The sequence below is a fragment of the Rutilus rutilus genome (genome assembly GCF_951802725.1).
Source record: "Rutilus rutilus genome assembly, chromosome: 11".
NCBI classification, from domain to species: domain Eukaryota; kingdom Metazoa; phylum Chordata; class Actinopteri; order Cypriniformes; family Leuciscidae; genus Rutilus; species Rutilus rutilus.
In genome coordinates, this window is record NC_140216.1 from 34,685,787 (window position 1) to 34,697,913 (window position 12,127).

The following is a 12,127-nucleotide window of genomic DNA, read 5'->3' on the forward strand; positions in this document are numbered from 1 at the left end:
TCTCCTTACAGAGTCAACACACACGCCATAATCAATGCTGTCATTTACATACGGCAGGAGCAACACTGAGATCGACTCACCAGGAGTGTGTGCAGATATTCGCTCAGGATTTATTTTATAGTCAAGTTTAGGGACATGAATGATGAGTTTCTTGAAGATTTTAAGATTTTACTGAAATGTTAACTAGATAGAACGATAGACAGAATGATAGATAGACAGAAGGATAGATAGATAGATAGATAGATAGATAGATAGATAGATAGATAGATAGATAGATAGATAGATAGATAGATAGATAGACAGATAGACAGAATGATCGATAGATAGATAGATAGATAGATAGATAGATAGATAGATAGATAGATAGATAGATAGATAGATAGATAGATAGATAGATAGAACAAGAGATAGCTAGATAGGTAGAAAGACAGACAGAGAGATGGAAAGATAGACAAGAAATAGAACGAACAAACAAACCATAGATACAAAGTACAAACAACAGATGGATGTATGTATGGATGGATGGATGGACGGATGGATGGATGGACTCTCTATCAAGACTCTTATTCTTACCTGTCGGGTCGATAACTATTTCAGCGTTGTTTGCTCTGTTCACTCGCGACTGCTCCACTCCGGCAGCGTCATGCCATCTAGAGTCAAGTAAATGCTCATCTTTCCATTTGATGGAAGCCCTTCATTCCAGATGTTTACAGATGATGGCTCTTCACTCTAGCTATGTAAATTAAATTACGCCACCGGCTTCCACCTTTCAGTCTCCTGGGTTTTCTAGCCATCTTTTTGGTGGATTCTTTTCACATGAACAAGATTTATATGATAAAACAGCCCACATATCTACTCAGCAAATTTGAATATCAGTCTTCCTAGCACTTCCTCATGAATATTTACCTTAACTTGCTTAACAGGAATAGCAGCAAAAAAAAAAAAGGATGGACAGTCTCTCAGACGATCTTTTGCTCTGATTGAGTGTCTTGTCCAGTTTTAAGTGGCATGGCTAATTACAATGAAATCAAATTTGAGAACCGCCAGCTGGGTTCACACTCTCCTGTCAGTCATTTGGGAAGATTACTATGAGGACAATAATTATTTCATGCCCATTTAATCCCCACCCTTATTTCTCTCCTCTACCTCATCATCACTCCATCTTTGTTCTCTAACCCATTCATTCTGGTACTGGTGGATACTAAAGGGTCGTTCCAGTATTTGGAGCCAGACATATCGTTTGTCTCTGGTAATTTGCTTGGGCAGTTAGGGTTTCTTCTTCAGAAGGAATCGAGGAATAAAAGATAAGAAACTTGTAAGTATGACAAGACACAACAATCTCACCATAGATAAACCATTACACGCTCATGTTGTATTATGCTCTTTTTCTTTTTGATCCAAAAGACATGAGTTCAAATAAACAGCCTAGAGGAGCAATGAGGAGCAACAGCTGTTTTACTTTTTCTTTTTTCAAACATCAAAACAGAGAGTTGTAGTGTTGTTTTAAGATGTCCCTGTACGTGCATTTATAAAAACACTGCCTGAATCTCGGTACTATTACTATTTATATGCTACCCTGTACTATTTTTTAGTGACTGCATTTGCAAAGATCAAATTCCCAAACAATGGCATATATTTTCGAGCATAACTAGAAAAGTGTATATTCACTATAAAATCTTTCATGACTTTTCCAGGCCTGGGAATGTAAAATTCCCTGATATTTTCATGCTCTATTGGGTTGAGATCTGGTGACTGTGGGGGCCATTTTAGTACAGTGAACTCATTGTCATGTTCAAGAAACCAATTTGAAATTATTCGAGCTTTGTGACATGGTGCATTATCCTGCTGGAAGTAGCCATCATAGGATGGGTACATGGTGGTCATAAAGGGATGGACATGGTCAGAAACAATGCTCAGGTAGGCCGTGGCATTTAAACGATGCCCAATTGGCACTAAGGGGCCTAAAGTGTGCCAAGAAAACATCTCCCACACCATTACACCACCACCACCAGCCTGCACAGTGGTAACAAGGCATGATGGATCCATGTTCTCTTTCTGTTTACGCCAAATTCTGACTCTACCATCTGAATGTCTCAACAGAAATCAAGACTCATCAGACCAGGCAACATTTTTCCAGTCTTCAACTGTCCAATTTTGGTGAGCTCGTGCAAATTGTAGCCTCTTTTTCCTATTTGTAGTGGAGATGAGTGGTACCCGGTGGGGTCTTCTGCTGTTGTAGCCCATCCGCCTCAAGGTTGTGCCTGTTGTGGCTTCACAAATGCTTTGCTGCATACCTCGGTTGTAACGAGTGGTTATTTCAGTCAAAGTTGCTCTTCTATCAGCTTGAATCAGTCGGCCCATTCTCCTCTGACCTCTAGCATCAACAAGGCATTTTCGCCCACAGGACTGCCGCATACTGGATGTTTTTCCCTTTTCACACCATTCTTTGTAAACCCTAGAAATGGTTGTGCGTGAAAATCCCAGTAACTGAGCAGATTGTGAAATACTCAGACCGGCCCGTCTGGCACCAACAACCATGCCACGCTCAAAATTGCTTAAATCACCTTTCTTTCCCATTCTGACATTCAGTTTGGAGTTCAGGAGATTGTCTTGACCAGGACCACACCCCTAAATGCATTGAAGCAACTGCCATGTGATTGGTTGATTAGATAATTGCATTAATGAGAAATTGAACAGGTGTTCCTAATAATCCTTTAGGTGAGTGTATATATAAAATGAAATATATAAAAAAAGAGGAAGGGGGAGAAGTAGAACTCTAGGATGGGTATTGGTTGCCTATTGTACTGATAACTGTGTGGCTCTTCCATTACGTTTGGTTGCTTTCTGGTTTTCAAAGCTTTAATCACCACCTGCTGAGAGCAAATAAGACAGATAGCATAATTATCATGTACGTACGTCTGCACAGACGGCCTAATGATTTCACAAACCAGTGAGCAGAAACCCTTTCACTCAAAAGACCTGCGGACCACACTAATACAGACGTGCAACAAGACTGTATTCATGTCTGCCACACACAGGGGAAAGAGTCAAACAAAGGGAGTGTACGGCTGGACAGAGAGCCTATTTGCTACATCACAATGGCTGAAGAATTGCAGAGATGCTGATTGGACAAGACATGTCACTGTTGTTGATTATCAGACAGAGAAATGCAATAACAGCCCCTCATTTAAAAGCATCAGAAAGGAACTAGCCGTACCGAATTTTAATCCTTCAGCTCAAAGGAGCTTGTTTAGGAATTGTGCAGCGTGACAAAATTCTTTGATAATTCTGTGCTGCGGCAACACAATAGCGCAACAAGGATCAAATGCGTTTGTATTGTGCTGAGCCAGATTAGCGGTTCCCCTCAAGCACTCACACATGTAATGTGTTTCACCAGTATTTATTAACATTATAAAGCGTACACAAAGTTGCTGCTAACATCTAATTTATGTCGGAACCAGAGAGAAAAAGCATATTCCCTTTCGTAAAAAAATATTTAAATGTGAACATCATTAATCCTCAACTGCACACCCTGACCTTTCTTAAGAAAAAGAACAAACGAGAGAGAGAGAGAGAGAGAGAGAGAGAGACAGAGAGAGAGAGAGAGAGAGAGAGAGAGAGAGAGAGAGAGAGAGAGAGAGAAGAAAGAAAGAAAGAAAGAAAGAAAGAAAGAAAGAAAGAAAGAAAGAAAGAAAGAAAGAAAGAAAGAAAGAAAGAAAGAAAGAAAAATCACATTTGGTGTCTATATATGATGTTTAGAGTACTGATCTGCAAACAGTTGCATCAGCAGCCAATGAAACGCAAGACAGGTCACACAGCAACCAATAAAATGCAAGACAGGTCACACAGCAACCAATAAAACGCAAGACAGGTCACACAGCAACCAATGAAACGCAAGACAAGTCACAAATCTACCAATGAAACGCAAGACAGGTCACACAGCAACCAATGAAACGCAAGACAGGTCACACAGCAACCAATGAAACGCAAGACAAGTCACAAATCTACCAATGAAACCCAAGACAGGTCACAGAGCAACCAATGAAATGCAAGACAGGTAACGCAAGACAGGTCACACAGCAACCAATGAAACGCAAGACAGGTCACACAGCAACCAATGAAACGCAAGACAGGTCACACAGGTCACACAGCAACCAATGAAACGCAAGACAGGTCACAAATCTACCAATGAAATGCAAGACAGCCAATAATCTGTGCAATGAAGTGTGTTGTTGACATACTGTATTCATGTATTCATACTGTGTTCATGGACCTTTTTATCATTTATTCATTCATATTTTTTTATCATTAAAATTTTTGTTTTTAAGTATAAGTGAAAGTTTTTGTCTTAGGCCACATATCTAGTCACCATTTTTTAAAATTAAAATGAATTAAAAATCCCATTTTTACCTTCACTAGTTCATTTTAAATGGTCCTGCATGACAAATCAAATTATTACAAGTACAAATATTCCAAGTAGACTCTCAATTAGTATGCGCTTGTAAAATCTGATGCATAATAATCATAAACAAATGAGCAAAATGCTGCTTAAAATAGTCTCCAGTGCATGTCATCTTCCTAAATCAATGCATGTCAACTCTCCAAATACAGCGCAGCCAATGACCTCTAGGATAAAGTACAGAAGAGCCTATGAGTGTCCACTGATGATTTCTCAGGAAATGTGTGACTGACAAGCATCCGAACACATATAGGTACAGACACACACAGTTAATCAGTGGCTGAAACGGACGGTGCCGCATCGCCCCTCGGTGCAAATGAACAGAATCATCAGAATCCTTGCCGGTTGCCACGGTAACGCAGAATGCCGCAGAGTACCTGTCTTGCAGCAAATAGATTCAAGTACGGAAATGAATAAAACACTAGATTACAGTTCTAACACTAATCATCGCTCATGCTGCGCTGATGAGATTCCAGAAGTATCTCACACTAGAGGCATTAAGCTTTCATTCTGAAGCACATTCATTGGTTAAATTGTTTTGGGGTTTTTTTTGTGGCTCTTTGCTCAATGCAACGAAAGACGCTGACCAACATAGACAATCACCAGATTACCAATGCCAACTGATGTCGACAAGGGTAGTAACACACTGATCCAAAAAAATAAAATGAAAAAATAAATAAAAGGAATCCAGATAAAGTGCCTGTTGTTGTTGGTTGGCATGTGTCGGTTTAGTGTGATGTGGACTTTACTTTACAATGCAATCAAAAACACACGATTTACCAAATCATTAGGGGAATTACAGTAGGAGAATATCCATCCATCAATCCTATCCAGCTTTGTCCTAACTAATAAAGGCAAAAAAAAGAAGACAAAAAAAAAAAATTTGTTTGATACATTTTTGTATAAAAAAAAAAATAAAAAATAATAATAAATAAATATTTAATATGCAAAAAAAAAAAAAAAAATACAGTATATCACCTTTATGTTTCAAATATGATTAGCTGCTTAGAACTGTTTTTCAGAGCATTAGCATTTATCTGTTATGAACAATAGACTGTCACATCGGTGTGATTTCACAGCTGTGATGATTGTGATTATCAGGACTATGATTTGCAAACGCAGTTATAGGAAGACCGTCTGATCCGAGTTCAGAGGGGTTAGAGAGTTAAATAAATGAAAGAATCAGAGAACCATCGACAAGTTCTAGAAATAGCAGACTTAAAAAGTTTCGTTTTTATTAATCCGCCATCTAATACGCAATGACCCGTTGCAGGTCTTGTAATATTCGTCGATTTAAGAGTATCTGGACTGGAAGACAAGCAGGTGCAGGAACTGCCATCGCACATTCGGAAGCTCGATGGGGTTTTAATCAAGAGCACTGCCGTTTCACATCTCTGATAAACGCATGAGAGAGAGAGAGAGAGAGAGAGAGAGAGAGAGAGAGAGGCTTCTGATAGGTGCATTAAAGAGCGCTGACCGCATTTAACAGCTAAATAAATGCTGCTGATGATGGGAAAGATTTTAATGGCTCTGCTTCTGCTTCTCTTGTGTTTGAACGTCTCTGCATATTACTGTATGTGTGTGTGTGTGTAAGGTTTAGAAATAACACTTGCTAAAAACTAAATGCAAGTAAACACAGGATTTAACCTTCAAATAAACTGCAACATAATGCATGGTTCAAATTGCGTATAGTAACAAGTTTTGCTTAACAATAAAACTATCAAAAAACCTATCCATGCCAATCACCAACATCAACATTTAAGGTACAATATTGAAATCTCTTTGTTACATGTGACATTTCATCAGAAGACCATCTAATATACGATGCTGTGAGTGACATAATATTAGGGGAAAACTGCTAAATAATTCCTTTACATCTTTTAAATATTGAATATATGAAGTGTCATCTGAAATTTTCTTCTGGAATGATAATTTTTATAAAGCTTGTATATTTAAGTTAAGTAATTTCACTTAAATGACAATTAATAGGTCATTTGCATTGCCATTTAAGTGAAATTATTGAACTTTTGCATCTGAACTCTTCATATACTGTGGGCATGAAACCACAAGTGAAAGTGCTATTTATTACTTTTGTAATTTGTAATACAAACTTTTCATTACAAATCATAGTGGGGTCCAAAAAAAATGTATAAATAAATAAAACACCTGAGATTTTTGCAGAAAGGTGTTTTGCTCCCCCATTATCACGTCCGGTTTCTGTAAATCCATTTTCCCAAAAGTTTATCGTGTGCACATACATTTTCAGGGCTTGTTTCTGCAAATTTCACTTTAATGATGATCATGTTAACCAACATGATTTGAGAATGATCCAAAGAGCATCAATATCCTTAAATTTTCCCAAAATTCCCACGTTTAAGCTAGATTTCTTAGTCTCAGAATTCAAAGTGAGACTGTATATAAACAAAATAGCAAATCCACCTATAGTAGGTGAGGCAAAACATGAAATCATACCAATCCACGACACAACAGGCCTGTCATAACGACGGATAAACAAGACACTAGTGCTCTGACGGCCACTTGTGTGCAAACATAACACAGAGAGAGAGATGATCACCGTGTGACATGCAACATGTTTCATGTCACGGTCTGGTCATCTCAGATGAGTCCTCCAACATTTATGAGCTCATGAATATGCATTAGTGTTACGCAGGTCTGCAGATTTGAATAAACATGAACATGTGATGTGTTCTGACCGAGGATGAGGAGGATGTGATGAGGCACGACTGCAGATCCAGAAGCAGGGGAAACACACGAGGAGGTGGTTACAGATTTAGACACAGGTTTGAGCTCTGATCTCGGAGTCTCATCGAGAGACAGAGAGGGTTATATCACATGTACTGTCACAGAGGAACCTAGAGATGATCCAGGCCAAGATACGGCACTCACATGACACCTCCCATGATTCTTTGCAGAGACTCCACACAGCACTCACACACACTTTCCACCAGCATGGGTGCTGGAGTTGCTCAGTTTTGACATTAAAGAAAGGCTGGAAACATTGACTCTGCACTTTCCCAACGAAACAAAATAAATGAAATAAAAAATAAAATAAAATAAATTTAATTTGAGTAATAAAAAACATTTTAGCAAAAAGTATGATTAGCTAGTAGAATTGTTTTTAAGGGATAGAAGAGAAGTTTTTTTTTAATAATCTGTCTTAAAGTTGTAATGAAATGGAAATAGTGACAGATCTTTTCTAAACACAATTTAAAATGTTTCAGTTATTATTTTTCATATACACATAATACATCTGTCATACATATATATATATATACATATATACATATATATATATATATACACACATACATATATATATACATACATATACATATATATATATATATATATATATATATTTACATGTATATGTATGTATATATATATATATATATATATATATATATATATATGTATGTGTATATATATATATATATATATTAGTGCTGTCAATCGATTAAAAACTTTAACTAGATTAATCACACATTTTTTCTGTGATTAATCGCAATTAATCGCAATAAAAAAAGAAATGTTTTTGTACGTTTTTAATATATTTTATAATTTCACAGTTAATGAAATTAATGTAGAAACAACATAAAGACAGTATATTTTAAATATTTTTTTAATGGCATCTTTTTATGAATGAAGGCCAGTATTACTGATATTAATACAGCTACTGATTTTTTTTTCTTTTTCACATTTATTAGGCTTCAAAAATATAACACTTTTTAATTTAAGTGAACTTAAAACAATGCTAACATAAACCCATAATAAATGTCATATTTATTCGTGCCCTTCCTGTCTTAACAGTTAGGAAATATACTGTAATAAAGTTATCAAAGTTATATGCAGTCTGCACTGCATAAACTATAAATTAAATAGTTAATCCTTATTAAAGCTACAAAAGTTATTTAGTCAACAGCAGTGAGTCATTTTCTCTGTTCCCTTTGTTCTTTAACTTTACTGACAGGAAGCTTTATTGGCTGCTGTCCCTTTAAGAGCAGACAGACACGCGGATCTCACCGTTTATATACCGTACTGTCTATGGATCTCACACGCGCGCCTCATTCTCTCGCAACTCTTCGTTCATTTTAGACTTTATATAAATCATTTAAGACTGCTCTTATGAGGATAATCGACAAAACTGACATTTTGGGATTGTTATTGTTAGTTCAAGCGCGAAAGAGAACTGGATTCTGGCGCCCTGTCTATGCATTGTGTGTGTGTGTGTGTGTGTGTGTGTGTCACATAAAGACATTCACAGACAGCGCTTTCTCTTTTGTCTTGCCGCGCTTGAAATGTTTAAAAGCATTTAAATGAATAAGAGCGTGATCATATAATGTAAAGCTAGCCAACGGATGGCAGAAAAGACGGATGCTGCGTTAATTGCGTTAAATATTTTAACACGTTAAACCAGACAAAAATTAATCGCATGCGTTAACGCGTTAACGTTGACAGCACTAATATATATATATATATATATATATATATATATTTTTTTTTTTTGCCAACAGCTACCCCATCCATTCTATTTTTCCTGTCTAAAATAAAATTATTTCATACATAGGTAATAATTTATTTTATTTTATTTTATTTTATTTTTATTTTTATTTAGCTTGTCACTATATTTTAAGTTACTTCACTTAGGAACCTCAATTTGCATCTTATCTAGATGCCCCTAGATGTTTTTTTTAAGGGTACTTAAAAGTACACTTTCCTCTACACCTAATTGGTGCATATTAGCACCCTTACTAGTATGTACCCTTAAAGTACTAATATGTACCCTTAAAGTACTAATATATACACCATCTAGGGGTAGATAAGATGCAAATTGAGGTTACAAACTGAAGTAACTTAAAATGTAACACTTTTACAAATTTTTCTGACAGTATGTCGTGTTAATTGACTGATATGAATTTTATTTGTTATATATTTAAAATACTTTTAACTATGACATGAAACCAGCTTGTGATGCCATAACAACTATATTTAAATTACTTTAAATGTTGAAATATGTTCTCAAAACTAGTTTTCAGTGGAAAATTGGAAAGAAGTAATTCGCATACACGTCTTTAATAAATAAAATTGAAATAAAATTGTATTTAAATAAATATGTTTAAGCTTAAAATATGATTAGCTAGTTGAATTGTCTTTAGAGAAAAAAAAAAAGTTTTCAAGTCACAATGAAACATAGCGGCGTATCTTTTCTTCTGTATTGTGACAAACACGCGTGTGTAACGGATTACAGAAAAAGAAAATGTAGGGCGGGGACTTGTTGATTGGATGTTGAGATGTGGGCGTGGCACTCAAAAGTGGAGGCAGATGAACATGAGCTTGGGGGCGGAGTTTAATCTAACTAAATGATTGGAGAAGTCCTGCATACATCACCAGAGAGAAATCTGACTTTTTCACCGGAAGGTCCAGTTATGACATGTTATGACGGGGACAAAAAAATACATACATACACATATGCATTGTTCTCAATAAGATCTATGTCGATTTAAAAATGCAGCTCTAATGAAAACAGCAACACATGCCGCAACAGTCTATCTAGTGCATCTCTACATAGACCAACAATAATTAAACAGCACAAACGATGCAAGAACCTCTTCCTGCGTGAACGGCCTCTAACACTCCTGGTGTGGCACATTTCTCCTCCATTACAAATGCAAATAAGAAACATGAACAGAGACCAGACCTACATCCACCGCTGGAGACAAATAACCTCTGAGTGTGAATATATTTAAATCTCTGTATTCATAGAGAGGAAAGTGTTCTTACCCCACTGTAGAGGGGCCAGCTGCAGATGATCAAGGATGAGCTGGTTGAGGACGCCCTCCACACTGGCCTCCCCATCACGCTGAAGGGACGAGTGCACATTTGGTCAAGGGAAACATGCCTTATTATCATTAATGACATTGAAATGTGATGCAAATTTGATCAGAATGTCATATTCTTTACCCAACTAACCTTTATCATGTTTTTCCTGGAAGCATTCAGAACAATAATGCCACTCTTATGCTTTCTGCATTAAATTAGCCAAGCAGTGTGCATGGAGAACAAGAGAAGTATGTTGACGGAGGTGAAATATTTGCACACAGCGACACTAATGACGACGACGAGGACAAAAAGCTTATTACGTAACAGCAGTGATGCTATCAGAAGCCTCTAATGACTGCGAACTGTGTAATGATGCTGAGCTGGCAGTGAGAGATGGCCACCTTCTCAAATGAACCATGTAAGTGTACACTGAGATCTGGAAGAGATGAAGAGATTCCTAAAGCCAGATGTGGACAATAATAATAAAAACTATTTCATATTTTATCAAATAAAATTCCTTTCATTAACATTTGAAAATACTGACAAATATTGTTCAGGACATTTGTATTACACTAATAGTGTACTTTGTATGCAATATGTATTCTGTAAAGTAAAGTACAGTGCACAGTCTTTAAATTTATCAGATAATTTGCAATGCTAAGTGTTTAGTACGCATAACATATAACCAGAGTATTCTGTATGGAATATAGTGTCACAAAATGCAATGCAACAATGATTATTATCAGGCATTTACATTGATAGGTGAATAACTCTGATGTAGAAGCACCTAGCTCTGGTTGTAAGCCTAAACTTGATATTAACTGTAAACTCGTCCCTAAAACTTGTTTTGTTGATCGGAATGTTGTTCCAGGATCAACAAAGATGTTGATCCAGGAACATGTTGTACTGCTCTCAACTAGTGATTAATGAGCCAAAAATGGGCTGCAGGTCGATTCTGAAAAAAACAATGCTGGATTCAACTGATCATATAATCCTGCATGAATAGCTGCATTTTAATGAGGTTTGCTACCTTATAATAGTAAAGAAAGCTAATCTTAAGGGCTGCGCGTCCAAAATAAAGTCTAACAATATGGAGAAACGAATGGTCAAATTAATTTGTCACTTGGTAATGCAATATTTGGCCCACAGCTTAGTTTGCATATTATTTGGCTGATACAGTTCATGTTATAACAATTATTTACAATTCACATTTATGTTACATTGTATTGTAACGAATTTGGGACTGTATTGGGTCACTCAATTATTAACAATGCACAATCTGAGAACAAAAGCCAAATCACCTGAGAACCACTGATATATAACATATCATTTCGCAAACTATTGTATTTAAATAAATAAAAAGAATGCAGTATAAACTGTAAAACTGAACACATTCAAATATTACTGAAAGTTAATTTAACTTAATAGAAAAAAAGTGATGTGAACTTAAGAAGTGATTATATTAAACTGCACTTAAAATTAATGAGTTGGAGCAATTTTTTTGTTTGTATAAATTAAATTGTTATTGTGTGTTTTTGCACACGATTAGTATACTGTAGGGAGAGATGTGTTAGTGTTGAATGTTCTGTTATGTATTCACAGGGGTTTCTGTTCTGCTATTGCTAACAAGTTAATTGCAACAAAAATTGATAAAATTATGTTTATCCAATCAAATTTTATGAGTTAGCTTAGTTAATATTTAAACTAAATAGCAATTAAACTGCAGGTAATCAGTTACATCTCAAGGATTGAGTTAGTTTAACTTTACGTTTTGATTTTGTACTACACAAGCAAGTTTTTTGAGTTCTGCCAACTTAGGGTTTGCAG

The 12,127-nt window shown here is 36.1% G+C and overlaps 1 protein-coding gene across 2 annotated transcripts in view; it reads right to left on the reverse strand.

The window, feature by feature from the left end:
• trappc9 (trafficking protein particle complex subunit 9) overlaps positions 1-12,127 on the reverse strand; it is a 210,273-nt gene that overhangs the window by 61,003 nt on the left and 137,143 nt on the right. For both annotated transcript variants that reach the window (XM_084423000.1, XM_084422999.1), the window contains one exon: positions 10,262-10,352. In XM_084423000.1, coding sequence (XP_084279126.1) covers positions 10,262-10,352 — 91 coding nt within the window. The remainder of the gene's footprint in view (positions 1-10,261; positions 10,353-12,127) is intronic.